The sequence below is a fragment of the Schistocerca cancellata genome, chromosome 4, assembly GCF_023864275.1.
Source record: "Schistocerca cancellata isolate TAMUIC-IGC-003103 chromosome 4, iqSchCanc2.1, whole genome shotgun sequence".
Classification (NCBI taxonomy): Eukaryota; Metazoa; Arthropoda; class Insecta; order Orthoptera; family Acrididae; genus Schistocerca; species Schistocerca cancellata.
The window spans coordinates 554,304,578-554,320,170 of record NC_064629.1 but is presented as its reverse complement, the minus strand read 5'-3'; the positions used below and the strand labels follow the sequence as shown (position 1 = coordinate 554,320,170).

Genomic DNA, 15,593 nt, shown 5'->3' with positions numbered 1-15,593 from the left:
TCCAGAGCAATTGGAACAGGAGGCACATAGACAGTATTTCACTAACCCCCATTTCAAAAAAAAATCATTTAACATGGCATCTGATGATCTTAGTGTCCAATGGCGCAAAGTGAGATCCAGACACACCTTATTGCTGGTCCAGCATTAAAGACAGTTCACTGTAAGAAATCCTCTTACATGTAGGTACCAGCATGGTGGTGCTCTATAATGTTGAAAAATGAAATTTTTGGCATTTTCTTGTAGATCTAATTACTCTGTTCTCCTTATTCTTATGTTGCTATGGTCCACTTTTCTACTGAAGCGGATAGTTACGTTATTTAAGGAAACGCGAAGTGTTCAGCCACATGTGAAATGTCAACCATGACCTGCAACAAATGATGAGGCTCAAGTAGGTGTTTTAGCTGCTGTCGTGGCTAATCCGCACATCAGTAGCAGACAAATTCCGCGAGAATTAGGAATCTCAAAAATATCGGTGTTGACGATGCTACATCAACATCGATTGCACCCATATCATATTTCTATGCACCAAGAATTGCATAGCAATGACTTAAAACGTCGTGTACAGTTCTGCCACTGGGCAGAAGAGAAATTACGGGATGATGACAAATTTTTTGCACACGTTCTATTTAGTGACGAATGGTCAATCACCAACAGCGGTAACGTAAACCAGCATAATATGTACTATTGGGCAACGGAAAATCCACAATGGCTGTGACAAGTGGAACATCAGTGACTTTGGCGGGTTAATGAATGGTGCAGCATTGTGAGAGGATGGATAATTGGCCCCCATTTTATCGATGACAATCTAAATGGTGCAATGTATGCTGATTTCCTACGTAATGTTCTACCGATGTTACTACAAGATGTTTCACTGCATGACAGAATGGCGATGTACTTCCAACATGATGGATGTCTGGCGCATAGGTTGCGTGCTATTGAAGCGGTACTGAATAGTATATTTCATGACATGTGGACTGGTCGTCGAAGCACGTTCACTGGATCTGACATCCCCGGATTTCTTTCTGTGAGTAAAGTTGAAGGATTTTTGTATCGTGATCCACTGGCAATGCCTGACAACATACGTCAGCGCATTGTCAATGCATGTGTGAACATTATGGAAGGCGAACTACTCGCTGTTGAGAGGAATGTCATTACACATATTGCCAAATGCATTGAGGTTGATGGACATCATTTTGAGCATTTATTGCATTAATGTGGTATTTACAGGTAATCACGCTGTAACAACATGCGTTCTCAGAAATGATAAGTTCACAAATGTACATGTATCACATTGGAACAACCGAAATAAATAAAGTGTTCAAATATACCTACATTCTGTATTTTAATTTAAAATACCTACCTGTTACCAACTGTTTGTCTTAAATTGTGAGCCATATGTTTGTGACTATTACAGCGCCATCTATCACAAAGCGAAAAAAGTGGTCACACAAAAACATTCATATTTCTTTACGTACTACACGAATATGTAATAAAAAATTGGGTTCCTATTTAAAAAATGCAGTTGATATTCATTTGACCTATTTCAGCACCATCTAGTGGGCCAACCTAGCGTCATCTGGTTTTCCCCCTTCCAGCTAGACAAGTTTCCTTCTTTGTAGTTTTTTCGTTTGACACTTATTTTGTGAGATATTTGGCCCAGTCATGATTGATGGACCACCCTGTACAAACATATTCATTCATAGTGTGAAAGGATTTCTTCAGAAAAAATTATTTTAGGGTAGATTTAAAATTTGCTTAGCTACTCGTCAGACATTTTTCTGTTACTAAGAAAATGATCGCGGATTTTTGTGATTGCAAATTACCTGTCAGCATTACTAGTGAAAAATAAAGGTAATACTATTTTCTTTTGTCATAGCCATGGACATTACTCTTCTTCTAAAATTGTAGTGGATTATTTATGACCAATATCATTACAGAATGTATGCACTTAAAATAAATATTAAAAATAATTACTTTTTTGAAAAAGCATCTACAAGGGGATTGTCAGTCAACAGCACAAATTATATACTGACTGCTTGCTCTTGTGCATTTAATACTTTCTTTCAACAAGCTGAATACTCCTGGAAATTTTGCCATAGGACACCAATGACTGGAAATATGCCAAATATGTCACGATGCTGATTTGTTTCTTTCCAAATCCAGCAATTACATGATGAGCAAAAGTTCTTGAACTTACTTGTTTGAGCAGCTCAGTAATATGCTTCTTCCAGTTCAAGTTCTCACCAATATGTGCAACTGAGAACTTAGAATATTATGCCCTATTTATTGACTGCTATTCATGTACTATACATTTCTTGTTATTTTATTTATCATATAGAACTCAATATACTGTGCTCTTTTTGCAAAAATTGAGGGCCACTACATTTTGAGAGGATTGCTTAATCATTCTCTAAAAAAATATTCTTATCAAATTCTTCTGTTGATTTCTATCTAACAGGATTACTCATAGTTCTTGTGTCACCTTCAAAAGAATGAACCTTGCTTGATGTATGTTGTTTTGAAGGTAATAGAAAACACACACACACACAGAGGGGTTTAAACTTGAGACAGCTAAATATATCAAAAATGATGCATGTTACAAAAGAAAAGTCTTAGCTGAAAAATTGGCATTAGTCAAGAGGACATCTGTCTCAGCTAAAAATGGTCATCTCCTATGCACCTCTCCTCTGCTCCATGTGCAGGGACACCTTTGTATTTTCTAATGGGGAAACCCTCTGCCCCCCCCCCCCCCCCAATTTTTACTGCATATTCGTATTCTATGTCAAGAAATATGTACAATTTATGGAAACTATTGTTTTCCATTCATGGTAGATGGCACTGTAATTGACAAATATCAAGTGTACCTGAGTTTGTAATTAAGAACCAACACATTTCATTCTACTTTTCAGTTATGATGTAAATGTAAACCTTTATATTGTAACAGTAGATATTCTTGTTCAAAATTTACTTTAGTGTTGCAAATTTGATTTTACAGTGCAATATGGTTGGCCATTTCAATGTCTGGTTAGAAACTACGTTTAACATGATCCTGGAGTGATGACGCAGGTGCAATAGTTTTATGTTCCCGTTGAGATACTTGATATCAGTGTGACCAAGAAAAGTCTTAGCTGAAAAATTGGCATTAGTCAAGAGGACATCTGTCTCAGCTAAAAATGGTCATCTCCTATGCACCTCTCCTCTGATCTGTGTGCAGGGACACCTTTGTATTTTCTAATGGGGAAACCCTCTGCCCCCCCCCCCCCCCCCCCAAATTTTTACTGCATATTCGTATTCTATGTCAAGAAATATGTACAATTTATGGAAACTATTGTTTTCCATTCATGGTAGATGGCACTGTAATTGACAAATATCAAGTGTACCTGTGTTTGTAATTAAGAACCAACACATTTCATTCTACTTTTCAATTATGATGTAAATATAAACCTTTATATTGTAACAGTAGATATTCTTGTTCAAAATTTACTTTAGTGTTGCAAATTTGATTTTACAGTGCAATATGGTTGGCCATTTCAATGTCTGGTTAGAAACTACGTTTAACATGATCCTGGAGTGATGACGCGGGTGCAATAGTTTTATGTTCCCATTGAGATACTTGATATCAGTGTGACCCTCGCCACTGGGGTGCTTCATTTTCGTGAATCCCCTTGAATCTCTATCATCAGGATGCTCGATTTCAGTGAGTGCCCTTGACTCTCACCATTGGGGTGCTTGTGCTTGATTTCAGTGAATCCCCTTGCCTCTTACTATTGGGGTGTATGATTTTCTTTTTAAACCCTTTAGCCATCTTTTCACCTCCACCAGTTAGAGTAGATGTTGGTAATCACACTGCCATAGTGGGCTGTTTCATCAGCATTATAAAGCTGATCACTTGTTAGATTATTATGTGTGATTATTGCTTCAAATTTGTATTTGTATTTTTCTGCGGAGTCTTGGTTTGCTGAAAGTGTTTCTCCAGTTTCATCAGGTATTTGAATTCTATGCCAAAACTTAAAAGTTTTGGAACAAACCATCACAAAAATTGCATCTCTTTCTGCAACACATGAATCTTGTCCAAATTTCTTTCCCTTTTCATTAATCACTGGCCATATTAGGATCTTTCCTTTGGTGCACACTGCACTAAACCATTTGTACAATACGCTATCTAATTGTTGCAATATTGGTTTTTCAATGTTTGTCTGGAAACCGATTTCTCAGTTGTTACCAACTGAGAAGTGAATTTCATTAGTTCATCTTTTTCTATGTTGAAAATGGTTGATGAGTCAATATTAAATTCACTCATCAAAATTTCTGTTCTCAAAGTGCTACATGAATTTGACAATTTCCAGTTTCTGGTTGATGGTGAGAGTTGTGTGCTTACATTTCTCTCCTAATTTACAACATGAAGAAGATTTCAGTTTCGAGAACATTGCCATTGCTTAAATGTCAACAAAACTTCCACAGGTCATTATGATATTTATGACCACTGCTTTAATACAGATCCTAGTTTGCTAGAAAACACCAGCAAAATCCTCTCGCAGTCAAAACAATGAACTGAACCTGTGTGTGGTGACATCCACGATCAGCTGAGTAACGTCTGAATGCTTCCAATTGATTCTGAATAATGTCAGTTGTGTCTGCTGTTCACGTCATATAGGAAGGCAGCCCAATTTTTTGCAATTCTGTGTATCCTCCTTCAGTAAGTGCTAGCAGGCAATAAGATTCGTTCTTTCTCTGAGCAGTTAGTTGTCTTTTACAACTAGACTGCAAGAATCTCTCTCCCGCATGCTGAGCTGTTGCCATACTTTTGCAACAATGTAGTTTCATTCACAGGGTGACTGAATTATTCACTCAGATGTTGAGGTTACTTACTTGTAGCAGTGTAGCTGTGAATCTCTATCTGCAACTCTTTCAGTGCAATTGCCAAACAAATATGTCAGGTGATGACAATCAATGTGAAGAGCTGCACAAGTAGGCGAGGAGGTTTATTTATGGTGTTTGTAATTTTTAGAAATGTGAACCTGAAAGCAGGACCCCTATTTTTGACATTTTAAAGACACATGAATGAACTGTGGTAGTGAGTGTTGGCAAGTGAACTGCACAGAGAACAGTAAACAAAAGTGCAGAGCTGTAGGAAAATTTGGTTTCATTCTGCCAGGACAGCGTCAAAATGACAATAAATTCCTGGTACTGACAATGATATTTTAAGGCACATTGTTTTTAAAATGTATATAAGTAGTGAATACCCAACATCACAAAACTTGTTACAACTATGCATGAAAAATTGGCTTCAGAGGTAGCACCTCATCAATGCAAAGAATTTTAAAAGAGATTGGTTAAGAAATTAAGAAGAGAGCTTTTAATTGAAATAAGTGACAAAGGCACGGGATGAACCACATGCATGATACAAGAGAAGGAGGTAGTTCAAAAGTGTATTACCGTGATGAAACATGGGTGAATCAGAATCATTCCATGAATACCTGCTGGAAAATAAATTATGGTATTGGCACTTTTGATGTTCCCATAGGAAAAGATTCTGGGAAAATTATTCTGCATGCTGGCTCTTATTCTGGTTTTGTTCCTGAAAGTGTTTGCCCTTTCTCTGCCACCATACATGTGTAAAACTCATAAATCTACACTACCGTATCACTCCATCTCTATGTGTGGAAGCACCTTCCTATGTGATGCAGACTATAACAGTAGCAGAGGCATAGTGTACACTTCTAAGTGGTTCCAAACCTAGGATGGTGACAGACCATCAGGCATTCCACACTGTTGGATGCCAAACTAATGGAAGTCTACAGCGATTAAACTAAGGAATTTCAGTAGTGTTTCTTTTGTTAAACCAATCACAGATGACAAAACTATACATTACAGACTTACCTCAGATTCAGAATAAACCAATTCTTCTCCATTGTGGTACCAATGTACTGTTGGAGTAGGTATTCCTGTAACTAAGCACTTCAGTGTGACTGCATTACCTTTTTCTATGAACAGCTCTCTTTCAAGTGGTGTTACAGTGGGAGCTTCAACATATTTTACAACAGATTCAGCTACATCTGTAAAAATAATGGCAATTTATGAACTGGAAGTGGATGGTTTGGTAAAATACATCCCTTAGATGAAATAGTATTCTCTTTTAATTGCCATGAAACAAGCGTCATGATGAAAATACTACCTTTCTGTTCTCCTCTTGTGCCTTCACACTTGTAGATGCCTTCATCAGAATGTGTTGCATTGTCAATATGCAAGACTGAGTGACTGTAATGATTTATCATATTTGTTTTTGTGTTGTGGCCCTAAAATATAAAGCCAAAATTAGTTATTTATCAATGTACATTCTCAGAAGGCTTAAGTTACACTGTTTTGAGGTCTAATACAGTTTAACTCACCTCCCTAGAATATTCCAGTACACATTATTTATATAATGTCTACATGCATGAAATACTCCAAGAAAAAATTACTGGGACAACATTCACACCGCTACAAGTTGCATCTTATACCATATGATCTATTACTGTGGTCCTAAATGTAATAATGAAAAGAAATACATTTATTTATACGTTCATGTCCTCATGAATAGTTACTGGTTTTCTGCTTATAGCAGTGAAATTATGGAAATCTAGCTACTTGTTAGATTTTGCTATCAAATTTTTTTATTAATCATACTTCTTTAAGCACCATGTTATTCTAATAATGGAGTAGGATCAAAAAAGCTGTGGATGGAATAAATATAATCACGGTTTTGTTCAAACATGGTTACAGAAATGTTCAACTCAAGTTCCTCACTGACTGTAGGAGCTGAGATTTAATGCCTCTAAATCAGGCTCATCCAAGAATTGTGCCCGGCGGGCGCGCCCGCACCCCGCGGGCGCAAGACATTGTAGTTCAGCGCCCCGTCCGTGACCGTGTGTCGCTAGTGTCAACATAGGAGAGAGAGAGAGCTAGCTGCGGAGCGAGTGAGAGTGAACAGCACTGCTCTGCACTGGACTATCCCATGGTCAGATCAAACGTAAACAAAATATTCTATTTTAGAAATAATTTTATGTAAGGGATATAGAGTCTCATTCTTACTGTTAGTAGTTACAAGTAAGTATTTTTTGTTATACTTCATGCTACAATTTTTTGTATCCCTTTTCAGAATTTAGAAATCGGATCCTTAGTGTGCTGTTTTGTATGTGATAATTTTAACTGACCTAGTTTGAAAACTTATTAAAATAGAATTAAGGTTACAAAGCTCTTTAATTCTTACAGTCAACATTGTTAAAGAAGACAATTAACATTTTACACGTTTTTCTTTTTCGAGGAAACGATTTTGTCTAGGCTTGGTACAATATTCCGTGAGACTGCTAACTTCAAAGAACTGGGCAAATTTTTATCACCAAGGAATGAACGGTTCTTAGTTTTAGCAAGCTTTGAAAGAGAGAAAAAGTGCTCACAAATATACATGGAACCAAACATTGAGAGAACTTTGCTTCAGCAAAAGAGGATATTTCTCTCATGGAAGACAGCTGTAAAAGTCATCCAAAGTTTTACACGTAAGAAAGCGGTTCTTCAGGTGGATATGGCACTGTAGGTCAATCAGCTCTAGTTGAAGCACTTGTGAGATGTCCTCTGCCCGAAGGGAAAATGGGTGAACAAATATATCTATCGTCTGGCATTCGGGCGGTCCACACGGCCAGCTAAGCGGCACGGCTCGGCCACTGCAGCAACATACGAATTCTCCCGGGGCGCTGGCCGCGGGCGATCGCGGGTGCTAGCACCCCAGGGGCACAGTTTGGATGAGCCTGCTCTAAATTGTCCAGTTTTACTCTTCCAATCTCTCTATAAACATTTCTAATCATATAACACTCTTACTTATTCTCAGGACTATCAATAGTTCCTAAGGATTATCTTAGAATGGCAAGTTCCACTGTCAAAATTTTTTGAAAGTTATGTCTATTACATGGCTCATATGGTGTGTGAAATTTACAAAGTTAAGGCAACCAAGAAGGCATACTTTAAGACAATTGTTCAGAGGGTAGTCATCACTGTGATTCCAAATATTCTTAGGATAATTTCATAGACAGTGATATTTAAAAATTTAGTTGGCAGATAGCACCACCAGTAGAGAACACAATGACAACAGCACAACTACAAACAAAATTGAGGTGGTATAGCTAATAACAGGTCATTTACTGAAAGTAAAAAAAAAAAAAAAAAAAAAAAAAAAAAGAAAGAAAAGAAAAACATAACACCATCTTTAAAAATGTAGAACAGTTATTGAAAAGAGATAAAGAGAATATGGTTTCTGTTTGTTTTGCTTTTCAGTTATTAAATGAAACAACAAGTTTACTGTTACCAGTCACTGTTTATATATCTCCATGGCGTGTTTCAAAGGTTTTAAACCTTCATCATCAGGTGGATTTACATTTGTTAGTATGGCATTTGTGTGTGTGTGTTGTTTTATGATTTTTTAGAGAAACATTTAAAGTTTTCAGTTATTGTTAGTTCTCACAGAAACTCATGAATTTCTACTTAATATTTTTCCCATGCACTACATTTCTGAGATTAAAATGTCAATCGTCTTCTGTTATATTCCCCACATGGTTTGCACAATAGAATGACTGCACTGCTAAAGTAATCACTCTACAATGAAACATTTCAGAGAAAACTCATGAAATATTTAAAAATAACTTTTGTGTATCATGATCCGAAAATTAAATCTAGAAGTCATACAGGGGCACATATTTATCTGGTTAACAAAAGAGCAATGTTGTGTACAAATAATATCTTAAGCTCTTACAATTAGCAAGGAAGAAACAACCTTTACTTTAAGAACACAGTCTGGAAAGATAAATGTATGTTGATAGTAAGTGGAAGCCAATAACCAAATATGTTGAAACGTAGGTACTATTGTCAGCACCAAAATTTGGTACCACTCTCAGCACAAAAATTCCAGAAGTGTCTGAAGAAAATGTTCAGTTTTTTGTTATTATGTAACCATGCATATTAAGCATTATGATATTAGAACAGTCGCTTACTCTATTTTTGTCATGATATACAGGAATGCATCAGAAACATACTGGTGCAAACAAAGAAATCTTCCATCACCAAAATGTATCTAGTATGTCAGCATCATAATAGGATTACAGAATACTCTATGTGTATATTGGATACTTGTATGTATGTGAGATGTGAACTACGTAAAAAGAAAGAGGAAAAATTTTGAAGCATTTTGAACTACATTAAAATTTAAATGGAGGTGAATAAAGAAATCATCATAAAAACCTAAACAGAAGAGAGGACAAAGCATCCAGGACTTAGGACTGGAAGGAGTGAAAGAGAGCAAAAATTAAATAAGGAAGGTAAGATTTTAAGGTACTGATGACAATATAATCATTAGAGATACAACACTATTGGGTAACTCAGGTGGACAATGATAAGGCATGAAAAATTGGCCATGGTGTACCAGAAGAAACCATCCCCACATAGATCATAAGTGACTCAGGGAAACTATAGTAAAGCTAAATCAGAATGGCTAATGGAAAAGTACAACATTTTAAATTGTGTACGAACACACTCTTCATTGATTAAAGTAATCCTGCTAGCTGAGTATGTCTCATGTTGGAACGTTCAAGATTTCATCATATGTTACATGTTAATAGGCTGTCTTAATTTTGCTTCAAACAATATTTTTTCTGTACTTTGTGGGTGATACTTTGTTTTCACATCTAAAATGTTTATTCACATATAGGGATGTCTTTATAAAGAAAAGTGTCCCAGAACAAACTAAAATCAAATATAAAGCTGATGTTGCCTATTCTTAGAATTTCACTGATGACTTACTTTCCATCATGTCCTGTTGTGCCTCCCTTGAAATATGGTCCTGAATAATTTACCCACTTAATCCCTAAATACTCCTGCTTATCCTATTTTCATATATGTCATATATATACTGGTATTTTTAAAGATAACATCTGGTTTCTATTTAAGCCTGCTGGGACTAATGTTCACTGTTTCTTGTGAACCCCTCTCCCAGCCTCCAACCTATTCTCTTCCACCATAATTTATCTACATCAGCTCATAGTAATCTGTATGCTTTCATTTCTTTCAAAAATATTAGATTTTATTTTTAATGGCCAGGAACACTGCCATTTACTTTTTGACTGTAACTATCCTGGTCTTGCATAATATGTTTTTTACAATTTCTTTCTGTAGTGGTCTCTGTGTCATTGGAGCATCACTCCCTTCCTTTCATTTTTGCTCTTATCTAGTAATTAAATGTTTATTGCTGTAATACTTCCTGGGTTATTTTATTTATTCTGAGACATATAGGTTATGGTTCCTACAGTATCCTGGTGTGGTACCCCACCACAATTCAGCTCTACTGCATCACATTCAGCCTTCTGGTGGCTGCCTTGTCACAACTCAGTTGCTGTAAAATAAACACAAGATTTTACATCTGTAGCCAGTAAATATAAGGATATTTACCGGCAGACTTACAGAAAGTACTGCACAACACCACAGTGTCAATATCACTCCAGGCAGTGCCACAATTACAAACTTATTTCCTACACTGGTCACATCACCCAGAGACAGCTCAAGTATGCTTTTCCTAGGTGTGTACTTCAGCAGCCATGCGGGGGCCACAGCCAGCAGTTATGCGAGTTCCAACAAGAGTTTTTCTGCAAGCTCCAGCAGTGGCTGTCTCTGCAAGTAGCCAAACCAGCAGCACAGCCACTTGCAACCAGAAGGACATTGGCTGCAGCACACTCTCGAGTCATCTCACTCTCACCATGATCTGTCACTGACCACTGCCTCGTGAGTCCAGTGCCTTATGCCTCATGAGCTGCTATCCCATCAATGCGCAGCCACTGCTCACATGCTGCCCACAGCCTAGCTGGACACCACCTGCCTTGTGCCCTTGATCTGCTCAGCTGTCACCACATGCTGCCATTGCTCACTACAGAACCCTGCCTCATCGGATCAGCAGTTGTGAATGCTGTGTGACAATACTACTTCAGTGATCAAACCTAGACTCTGACTGAACCTTATTACACAGGGTGATCTTATTTCTTGCTGTTTAGAAGCGACTCTTTATTACATTCTTGTCATCATGCAGCAAATCTTTTTTTCCTAAAACTCATGTTCTTTATTACTGTCTTAATAATTATTGGTGGCACATCAATTATTTGCTCTCCCCTTGTGGTCACAGACATAAAATTGCTGATGAGGATAAAAGTTTTGTGACACATGTGACACTGATAGTTTACGTGATTTCTCAGTGCAGCATTCTTCTGCATGAACACCATGGACCGTTTTACTCCAACGCTGGGAACAACTGTGGACCTCACAGCAGCTGCTGATACAGACACTGTGCAGGCAGACTGTGGGCTTCCATGCTGCTCTGGCATCGTATCAGGCACCTGTGGGGATGTCTCTTCCTCCGGCTGCCCCCGTTGCTCACACTGCAAAGCCCTGTTTCCTCTCTGCATCCCACTGCAGCACCTCCTGTGTTGATGGTGCTCCCACTACCAGCCAGCTCTACACCAACCCACACACCACCCGGCACATCTCAGCCCTTTCCAACGACAGCTGCCCGCACCTCGCCAGCCCGCACACTGTCGGCCTGCGTATTTCCATCACTTCCACTGCTGCCACACCCATCACCCATCTGCACTGCACCAGCCTACCTATTGCTGGCATGCACTTCACCAACCTGTGCACCGCCAGTCTGTACATCGCCTGCCTGCCCATCCCTGGCCAGCCAGCCACCAGCCCGCCTGCTCACAGACCCTGTGCCACTGACCTGCATGTCACTGGCCCATAGGCAACATCACCTACACACATATAAGCATACAAATGAACACTTTGACACACTGTCACATCCCTATATAGCCAAATGTGCCTGCCTGCAATCTCCTCTGCTTTCTCCTCACCCCTTCTCTGTGATTCGTATGCTTTGGATCCTGCTGGCTCTTGTGTTGCCGGTCCCACCAATTCCTGGAGCTCAGACCCTGCAGGCTCATGTTTCAGCACCACCTGCTCATCCGATGCCACCTGTTTCAGTGCCTCCAGTGCCTCTCGCGCTCCCTGCTGACCCTTCTCCCACTGGCTTTGTCATTCAACAGTCCTTTGCCCATTGACATCACCATCACCATCCTGTTTGGGCCTCTCGTGGGCTCAATCATTCTTTTGCTGTTTCCCATCTCTTGCAGCTCTCCTTCCTCTTTCTTCAAGCAGCACTGTGCCACTATTTTCCTTGTTTTCCTTCTGCGTGCACCAATGCTCTTCTGCACACTGCAGTGTGAACCAACACTCTTCTGTGTGCTCCAACGTGCACTGCTGCACACCTCCACACACCAATACACACAGCCATACATGCACCCCCTCATGTGCCCTTTCTTCTTCTATCATGTGCTCGCATCTGTTGTCACTGGTCTGGTTTTCCGTCTTTTGTGATCTCTTCTGTTTTTTGGCATTTATCCAGTTTCTCCATGACCACTGGCATTTCTCAACTCCTTCCTAGTTTTTCAGCCTTCTTCACACACTTGCAGCACACTCATCTTTCTGTTCTATTCTACACACACACAGGCCACTCCCACAACCCCCGTTCTTGAAAGTCTCACTGGCAGCTGGCTCCCGGGTGCCTGCCTCACTGGATTGTCTTGTGTTGCCACACTAGCATCTGCCGTTGATCAAGTCATGATCCCGACAGTGACCCATGACTGACGCTCAAGAGGTCCTGTTGTCTATGAGGTCACACTTGCAGCAGCTCCATGTTCTGTCCACCATCTGATGGCTGCCCTCCTGTTCATCTTATGTTGCCCCACAGTCACAATTGTCCTCTTTCCAATGGCAGCACTGCTCCAGACGTTTTCCTGCTATGGGACATCCATTTGAATACTTGCTACCCTGGTTCTCATTCGCCCCTGGTCATCCACCACCCTCCAGCCATGCCCGAGGCTGTGGCTCGCACTTGGCGGAGCAGCCATGGCTGGCTTCCTTTGCAAGGGCTTTGATCCTGCAGGGCCAGGCACGGGGCTCACCAATGCACAACATTGATCAAGCACTGTCACCCTCTTGGTCGAGCTGGCCCCTTCTAACATCCAGGCCAGGCCATTTCTCCTGGACCTTTCCCTCCTGCCTCATGCTCTGGTTAGACCCCTGCCAGGAGTGCAGTATTGGTTACGATATTGCATCTCTCATTTATGCACCTGAAATGTTTTCAGGGAGAAGGCTCTGCATGATGCTGACTGCCATCTGCAGGTCTCCACTAGGTGGCAGTTCTCCTTTGTCAGCCTCTCCACTCACCACCCACCTGGCCTCCTCCCGTGCCTGACACAGCTCTTGGGACAGCCATGGCTGACATTCCTAATGGAGACACTACACCGCAGCATCAGTTCAGATGCTGCCAGGTCCTTGCTACTGTCCCATACCTGATGCCTCTGACACCATCACCTCTGAGCCTCACTTCCACATTTTTTCTTTAACTGGGAAGGGGTGCAGTATGCCATTGCAGTACTCCTGCCCAATTTGAGTGTACCACAGCACATACAACCTTCCAACAGCTGCCTTGCTACAAATTGGCCACTGGAAAATAAACAGGGGACTTCACATCTGTGGCCGGTAAATGTAATCACATTTAATTGCTGACTTACAGAAAGCACTGCATGATGCTGTGGCATCAGCATCACTTCAGGCAGTGCCACAATCACTGACCTGTTTCCTATGCTGGTCACATGCCACCTGCAGACTGTTCATGTATGCTTATGCCAGGAGGGTACTTAACCAGCCACCCAGCCCACAGTCTGCGAGCTCTCACACCAACCATCTCTGCAAGTAGCCTAACCAGCAGCACCGCCATTTGCAACTGACAAGGACTTCACCAACAGCATGCTCTCGCGTCAGCTCGCTGCCACCCCAAGCACCTGCCACCAATCCACTGACCACAGCCTCATGAGTCCAGCATTTTATGCTGCGTGAGCTGCTATGCCATCATTGCACAGGCATCACTCACAAACTTACCATGGCCTTGCTGGATGCCACCTGCCTTGCGTCCTCGACCTGTTCAGCTGTCACCAGATGCTGTCATTGCTCATCATGGTCTCTTTGCTCATGGGACTCAGCAGTTATGAACACTGTGAGACAATCTTAGTTCAGTGATCAAACCTAGACTGACTGAACCTTCTTACAGGTGTAAACAGTGTAATCTTATTTTCCGTTGTCTAGAAGTGACCATTTATTTTGTTTTTGTCATCAAGTTGTGACTCTTTATTTTCATATTACTCATGTCGCATGTTTACTAACTTCGTAAACTGTTGTTCATCATTATTGATGGGATATCAGTGAGTGTTTGCTCCTTGTGGCCTCAGACATAAAAATTCCTACCACTTTTTCTGTTGGAGTTTTTGTATTTCCATCCTTCTGATCGGAGGTTTGAAGGACTTTGGCCGTTCACTTATGTATTGAAATGGCACATGTGCAGTCGCCCTTATGATGTTATTTATTACATGGGTACCAATTTTGGTGCTTCAGTGAACCATCTTCAGGCATTAACTGATGCTAAGGGGGTTAACTGCAATCATATAATGATTCATCAGTGGCCAACATCTATGAACTGGTTTTCCCAGACTGTCTGTAACAACGATGTTGTGTGGGTTGGTAGTTGATGGTTGGACAGACAACATTATTGTTACAGGTAGTTTGTGAAAGCCAGTTCATAGTTGTTGTCCACTGATGAACCATATATTTGGTTGGAGTTGACCCCCTTAGCATCAGTTGAGGCCTGAAGCACCAAAACTGGTAGCCAAATAATAAATAACATTGTAAGGATGGCTGTAGATGTTCCATTTTATTACATATTTTTTGTTAGAATCTTTGAGAAGAATCTGCCCTTGATCCATAGAATTTTCTCTCATAGTGTGTTAAATGTTATTCATTGCTAAATCAGCAATACAACATCACTTTTACTCTCTTCTGTTCTCCTGTCAGTGCTGCATTTTGTAGGTTTCTTCTCGCAAAGGTTTTCCTGTTACAGGTCATAACATTGTGTTTCAAATTATCTTAAAATCAGAATGCCATGCATGCAACAAATGTCAAATTGGAGTGGAGTTTACTACATGTTTGAATGTGCTCATGACTATTGTTTCACTGCAACTGGACAAAACAGGTAGAAATAATGCCATCTACAATTTTGTTAATTACATGTCAGAACATGACAAAAGTAATATTATGGCCTAATAAGACTGGGGTTTATTGTACTGCAATATTGCTTCTTGAATTGGTTGGGATCCCATTATTGCCATGTGGATGTGATATTCATGAGTTGGGTAGGCCACACTGAACATTGTGGAGGATCTCAATGGGCCATGCAACTATGGTCCAAAAGGACAGACATTTAGGTTATGAAGGAATGGACAGCTATGCCATGTATATTGAGTCAGGAAGTGGGCTTATTGCTGCAAGATAAGTATCCACACTGACAATATGATAAAATTTGCACTATCAGCATGGTTAACATTGCCACAGCTTCTCTTGACGCAGCAGCAGAGAGATGTGCACTGACAGAGGGTTACTTTACAACACTGGCCACAGTGGTGGTAACATATCAT

The 15,593-nt window shown here is 40.2% G+C and overlaps 1 protein-coding gene across 1 annotated transcript in view; it reads right to left on the bottom strand.

Annotated features, from left to right (window-relative positions):
* Positions 1-15,593, bottom strand: part of LOC126185204 (hemicentin-1-like) — a 747,875-nt gene that overhangs the window by 474,562 nt on the left and 257,720 nt on the right. Inside the window, exons 13-14 of the mRNA XM_049928085.1 lie at positions 6,176-6,296; positions 5,881-6,056 (exon numbers count right to left, since the gene is read on the bottom strand). Of these exons, the coding sequence (XP_049784042.1) occupies positions 5,881-6,056; positions 6,176-6,296 (297 nt within the window). The remainder of the gene's footprint in view (positions 1-5,880; positions 6,057-6,175; positions 6,297-15,593) is intronic.